We start from the raw sequence: 6,624 nt of genomic DNA on the forward strand, positions 1-6,624 counted from the left end.
CACGCGGATGAGAAAAAATGTTGTTTGGGTCCACGCGCGCGAGGGGGTGAGCGGCGCTTCGGTTCGGCGGGCGCGCGGGTGGGAAACGGTTGCTAGAATTATTGTGAACTTTTGGTCATGTAAGCTCGAATTGATTATTGTTATTGTTATTACGTACTTTTCCACGGAACTGGTCAAGGTGAACCTAAGCCATTCGTTTTTTGCCTGAAACGGAAACCTAGTCTACGCGCGCTGGAAAGAAAGCTTTGACGTTTGCAGCTTAGAGATGGATGGCTACCTTCTTGAGTTTCTCTCTGGCCAATCTTCCTTCCTACCCTGCTTTCTCTTAGGCCTCCGTCTTCCCCTCTCCGCCATCTTCCTTCCCCATCTCGGCTGCCTAGGACAGCCGGCCGGGCTGCCGGGACGAGCTTCACCATGGAAGGTTATTAATGCTTCTCGTCCTTCTGTTGCATTTGGGTTTGGCCAAGCAGGGAGGCTTCATGCTCGAAGAGATTCCCTATGTGCATAGATCTGGCAGCTAGATCGATCTGAGAAGTACAAAGATTACTCCTTTGAAATGAGGCCTTAGCTCCTCTGCTTGTTTTGCGTGCGTGTAGTTCAATTACAAGTAGTTAGTACTCGGTTCATTTCTAGCTGCTAGATACGGCCCTGCATGGTGTGCGCCTCTTATTTGAATCTATTATTGACGATACATCCATTCATGGACGCAGCTTCTTTCAAATTAACCAGTACTAGTAGTTTGTTTGTACTTTGTAGCTACCTAGATCCGTCGCTTGACAAAACAGGTGAGTATACTAACACTTTGCTATTGCAGAAAATCACTGGGAAACCTTCAGGGGGATTGATTTTGGTGTAGCCGGAGAGTTTAAAGTAAAGGTGGAGGACGAGGAAGCGAGGAATCGTACTGATTCTACCACTTTTGGTCTGCACCAATGTGTTTATACCGTTGGTCCAGTCGAATCCCAGAAGATGGTCAAAAAGGGTAGCTTGGGTAATCAAATATCAAAAGAGCAATTTATTTTCCTTGCTAGCTTGAACAAGCACCCAAATGCATTTTTTGTTGAGAACTACTACATGGATGGGGATGGCATTGGATGTCTTGTAGTGGAGTCTCTCAACGGCAGATTCCAAAGCTGGCTTAACTATCAGGTTGACACGAAGAATAAGCAGCCTAGTGCTCCTACGCTGTTTACTGCTGATGGGAGAATGCTGCCGACGTTGCGGACCATCATTTTGTAAGTTAACTGGTGGCTTCTTATAATTTGCAGTGCTAGTATGTTCATCCGTTTTTTACCTCTTTACACTTCTTCGCGGATGGCATGCGTTTCCAGCATCATCATTTAGTATCTCTTTAATTTTGTTTATTGTAGACAATCCATTTTCTGGCAAGTAACAAGTACACTTGGTGCACAGATCTCTCTGTAGCTTTGTAGAGCATGTACTGGAGAAGAGATGGTATCCTCGGCACCTCACCATGGATGATCTGTACCTCAAGATGATGAATAATCAACCTACATTGAAAGTTTTGATGTCTGATGGTAACTACATATCTACACATGCCTTTCCTGTATTTGTGTGACTCTACTTTCATGCCTTGTACATCTTTTAAACATGACCGATCAGATTGTTGATGCACGTTTTAATTGCTACGCTATGCAGTGATACAAGGTACTACTCCAACAAGAATTGCCTCGGTGTGGAACCATGTTAAGGAAATCATCACCCACTGTTGCACACTTGACAATGCCACACTGAGTGGTGACAGTAGTAGCTTTTATGACTTCATTGGTCGTCAATCAAAACGCGTACCATTAGAAACATATACCGATGCTTGGAGTTATGCTGACAAGTCTGCTTACCTACTGCTCATAATGCAAGAAGAAATGGTGATGATGAAACGATATGTTGAAGCGTCAGGCATTGTTTGGCCAACTGAAGATGGACTCATACAACCAATGTTGCAACTCATCCTCGATCACGATAAGACATCAACATATGATACAGATGTACCATGGGATTACATCCGACTCTGCCGAAATGTCAATAAGAAATTTGACGTACCTAAATCTGTGAAGGTTTCTGAATAGAGCGCATTACAACATAAACAAAACATAAATGACAACACTGATTTCCGAATTCTGTTTTATCTACAGGCAGTGATTAAAGATCACATTGGTTTCCTGAAGAAAATGGAGGAGTGGACACCAATGATCTGGGCAAACTTGTATGAAACTATCGGTAAGTATTGTCAGTCTTTTAATTGCGATGGTATTATTAACTGATGTTGATCATTTAATTCAAAAGTGTCAATCCTTTCATGCAAAAAAATATATCAAGACTGTTTCTGTGTGTTTTTTACCTGTGTTGAATCAAGATCGGTCCGAGTTTTATCTGCTAAAAAAAAGAGACCGGTCTGAGTTCGTATTAGATGTCTTACATGTTGCCTGATGTTTCCTTCATGATTAGACAATTCAAATTAAATATCTTACTTTTTTCCCCTACGTTTGCTTCTTAATTAGGACCTCTTTCATTGAGGCGATGAAACCTGGTGACTACCAAAGTCTGTTGTATCTGGAAGCTCGTTTGGTGGAGTACTTCGGCTTGAAAGAACCGGCTGAACTTCAAGAGAGAAATAAATGAGGGATTGTTTTGTTATGTATTGTACTGTACTAGCAGTCGTCAGCCGAAGACATGAATTCCGGCACCCTGCTACTACTTGTTATGGTTGTTATTGTACTTATCTTCTCTGAGGACATCCAGCACCCCCTAGTACTATCCATGGTTCTTAATCCTAACATGAATTTTAACCAAAAATGAGATACTCATTTTCCTTTTCATGAAACCAAGATTGGGCGCACTAGGCCATCCCGTTTTCTCTCTCCCCTCACCTCTTCTCTTGCAGCGCCGCCGGCGACCCATCTGTCTCCGCGTTTGGCACGCCGGAGAAAGCTCCTGCCTAGACAACCGCCCCTTTCCTCTCTTCATCTGATCGCATCCCCCGCCGTCCCGTCCCCCCTCCATATCCCTCCTCTCTATATAACTACCCGCTCGTCCACATGAATACTCATGAAGGTTAGAAGGTACAGGATGCCTTGAAAGAAAAACCTAGTAGGAAGGGGTAGAAGCAAGCTTTAGCTTCCTATATGCTAGCCGGTGCTCAGCTATCTTGATTTCACGGATGCGACAACCAGACGCTCCTATTTGAAGCACTCGGTTGTATATTTTTTATTTTGATATCGCTCTTCAAGCATCGGTGCATTTTTCTTTTAGAAGGAGGCGTCGCCCCTACCTCTGCATCGAATGATGCATGCAGCCTTTTATTAAACATGAAATCAGTCTGAATCAAGTACAAAGTGGTCTCAAAAAAGAAAAAAAGAGATACAAGGCGTCTATCGCGCCACAACCGATGATTACAACAGGCCTAGATAACTATCCACCTATCCTATTAATATGTCGCCATCCAAATCGGTTGAAGGTACCTTGAGCTACTATCTCCCAACGGACACACCCAGTAACCAAAGGCTCCCTGACTTCCACAGGAGTGAGTAAGGACCACTTGCGGATCAAGGCAGTAGCCCTCAAGATGACCTGCAAAAAGTGAACATATCTTTGTCTGTTAAATACTAGATCATTTCTGCAGTTCCATGCAGCCCACAACATGGCACAGATTCCAACCCAACTAAGTTTAGCATAATCAACATTAACCCCCTCCAACCACGTCCCAAATAACATGTTAATGCTAGTAGGAGGAGAAATGTTAAAAGCAATATGTATCGAGCGCCATAAAAGTTTAGCCATAGGACAATCTAGAAAGAGGTGCTTGATATTTTCTTTATTCTAACAGAAGCTGCATCTTTGTTTTCCTTTTCAATTTCGCTTAGCCAAGTTATCCTTAGTTAAAACAACTCCTTTTTGAACAAACCACATGAAGATTTTTATCTTAAGGGGAACCTTGACCTTCCATATATGCATGGATTTTGGAATAGGTGAAGAATCTATGAGGTGCACATACATAGATTTTACAGAAAATATACCATTAGTGGTCAGCCTCCATTGAACATTATCAGGGCAGTCAGAAAGGCTAATGTTCATCAACCTTCTGATTAGATGCAGCCATCTAATCCATCTATCACCAATCAAGGCTCTACGGAACTGAATATTTAGAGGAATCTCACACAATACTGTCGCAACGGACGTCTGTCTGCGTTGGGCAATATTGTAAAGCTGCGGATACTTAATAGCCAAGGGCTCCTCCCCTAGCCATGTATCTTCCTAGAATCTAGTTGATTCATCATTACCTATGATAAACCTAGTTCTGTTAAAGAATGCCGTTTTCGACCTTATCAGACCCTTCCAGAAAGGTGAGTCGCCCGGTCTCGCGGTGACCTGAGCTAAGGTCTTGTGTTGTAGGTACTTGTTCTTCAGAATTTGTACCCACATACCTTCTGTTTCCACAAATAATCTGAATAACCATTTGCTAAGCAGACATCTGTTCTTAACCTCTAAATTTTGAATCCCCAAACCTCCTTGTTCCTTCGGTCTACAGATAATATCCCATCTGGCCAGCCTATACTTGGTCTTGACCTCATCACTCTGCCAGAAAAACCTTGACCGATAGAAATCCAACCTTTTCCGCACTCCAACTAGTACTTCAAAAAAGGATAGAAGAAACATAGGCATGCTTGATAATACCGAATTAACAAGTACCAAACGTCCTTCATAGGATAAAAGCTTGCCTTTCCAGCGGCTTAATTTTTTTTCAAATCGGTCTTCGATACATTTCCACTCCTTATTTGTCAACTTTCGGTGATGAATAGGGATCCCCAAGTACATGAAAGGTAGATTACCACCCTCACAACCAAAAAGTTGATTATAAGTGAGTTGTTTTGCTTTTGCGTTCCCAAAAGAGAACAGTTCACTTTTATTAAAATTAATCTTCAGCCCAGATAGCTGTTCAAATAAGCATAATATGAGTTTGATGTTTCTGGCCTTTTTAAGATTATGCTCCATGAAAAGGATCGTGTCATCTGCATACTGTAGAATAGAGACACCCCCATCCACTAGATGTGGTACTAGTCCCCCTACCAGGTCTTTCTCATTAGCTCACCTGATCATGAGTGCCAACATATCTGCAACAATGTTAAATAAAATAGGGGACATAGGGTCACCTTGTCTAAGACCCTCTAGTGTCTGAAAGAAATGACCCACATCATCATTTACTTTAATACCAACACTTCCTTGTTTTATAAAACAATCGATATGCTTACGCCATATCTCACCAAACCCCTTCATACGTAGGGTTTGTTGCAGAAAAGACCATTTCACTTTGTCGTATGCTTTTTCAAAATCTACTTTGAATAACACTCCGTCTAGTTTCTTGGAGTGCAACTCATACAAAGTCTCATGCAAGACGACGACCCCTTCAAGAATGTTACGTCCAGGCATGAAGGCCGTCTGCGTAGATTGCACCACTGAATGGGCCATCTTAGTTAGCCTATCCGTTCCCACCTTTGTGAAAATTTTGAAGCTAACGTTCAACAGACAAATCGGACGAAATTGTTCAATCCGCGTAGCACCCTCCTTCTTTGGTAGCAACGTAATGGTACCAAATTTTAGGTGAAAGAGTTGTACGTGTCCAGAGAACAAGTCATGAAACATCGACATAAGGTCTTTCTTGATAATATGCCAACATTTCTTATAAAACTCAGACGGAAACCCATCCGGACCGGGAGCTTTTCTGTTCTTCATACCCTCAATAGCCTGTAGCACCTCTTTCTCTAAGAATGGAGCGGATAAACACTCATTATCGGCCTGTCTGACTTGAGGAATATCCTCTACCCGATGCTCATCCATAGACACAAAACTATGATCAGGAGCACCAAACAGCTCCCATAAAGTACCAGGGAACATATCCTTAGACATAAAATGATAAGCACCCAACACCTTACTTTTTTTAAAGCTCCTCTCTCCATCATTTTATTCATTTGGCAGCAACCTGTCTGAGCCCAAACTGCAGCCCGAAAAACCAGGGATCACATGAGAGTAGTTTACAACACTCTCTAGTTGAAGAGCTTCTCTGGCACAACAATGTCCAACAGAATTAAGAGAAGATTTTTTAAAATTTGAATTTAGAAACTTTGGGTATGATCTACTACAGAATAAATATCGGTAGCACTTGGTTGGCGTTTTCGGAGTCATCGAGACTGACCACTTGCATAACACTAGTAGAAAACGGGGCTATAGTCCCGGTTGGTAAGGGCCTATAGTCCTGGTTCATCAACCGGGACTATTAACTTGGGACTAAAGACTCCTCCCTTTAGTCCCGGTTTGCTATGAACCGGGACTAATACATTTCCACGTAGCTGGCAGCGTGCTTGGCATGGCCGAGTTCTTTAGTCCCGGTTGGTGTTACCAACCGGGACTACATGCTTTGATGTTTTTGGGTTTTTTGGGGTTTTGTGGTTTATTGTTTATTTTTGCTTATCATTTTCTGTTTTCCATTTAATTCTTTTTCATTTAGAACATATCTTACGCTTGTACATACCGTACACGTTATGCATAAATCGTAGGATTTATTGTAGGACCAACCATATATTATAGAATTTCGCGTACGACCCTGCATGT

General features: G+C 42.2%; 1 protein-coding gene across 1 annotated transcript; it reads left to right on the top strand.

Annotated features, from left to right (window-relative positions):
- Nucleotides 1–266: 266 nt before the first annotated feature.
- LOC123410234 lies at nucleotides 267–2,814 on the top strand. The gene is made up of 6 exons (XM_045103146.1): nucleotides 267–421; nucleotides 815–1,235; nucleotides 1,414–1,538; nucleotides 1,660–2,075; nucleotides 2,154–2,238; nucleotides 2,520–2,814. The coding sequence occupies exons 1-6, from the start codon at nucleotides 415–417 to the stop codon at nucleotides 2,540–2,542; spliced, it is 1,077 nt and encodes a 358-aa protein (XP_044959081.1). The 5' UTR covers nucleotides 267–414; the 3' UTR covers nucleotides 2,543–2,814.
- Nucleotides 2,815–6,624: the final 3,810 nt, after the last annotated feature.

Source organism: Hordeum vulgare, chromosome 1H (genome assembly GCF_904849725.1).
Source record: "Hordeum vulgare subsp. vulgare chromosome 1H, MorexV3_pseudomolecules_assembly, whole genome shotgun sequence".
NCBI lineage: Eukaryota > Viridiplantae > Streptophyta > Magnoliopsida > Poales > Poaceae > Hordeum > Hordeum vulgare.

Bases quoted from the DNA above. Each gene is read 5' to 3' on its own strand.
- LOC123410234 (XM_045103146.1), top strand. The intron at 1,236-1,413 runs GTAAGTTAACTG...CTTGGTGCACAG, and splicing joins ACGTTGCGGACCATCATTTT to ATCTCTCTGTAGCTTTGTAG. The intron at 2,239-2,519 runs GTAAGTATTGTC...CTTCTTAATTAG, and splicing joins AAACTTGTATGAAACTATCG to GACCTCTTTCATTGAGGCGA.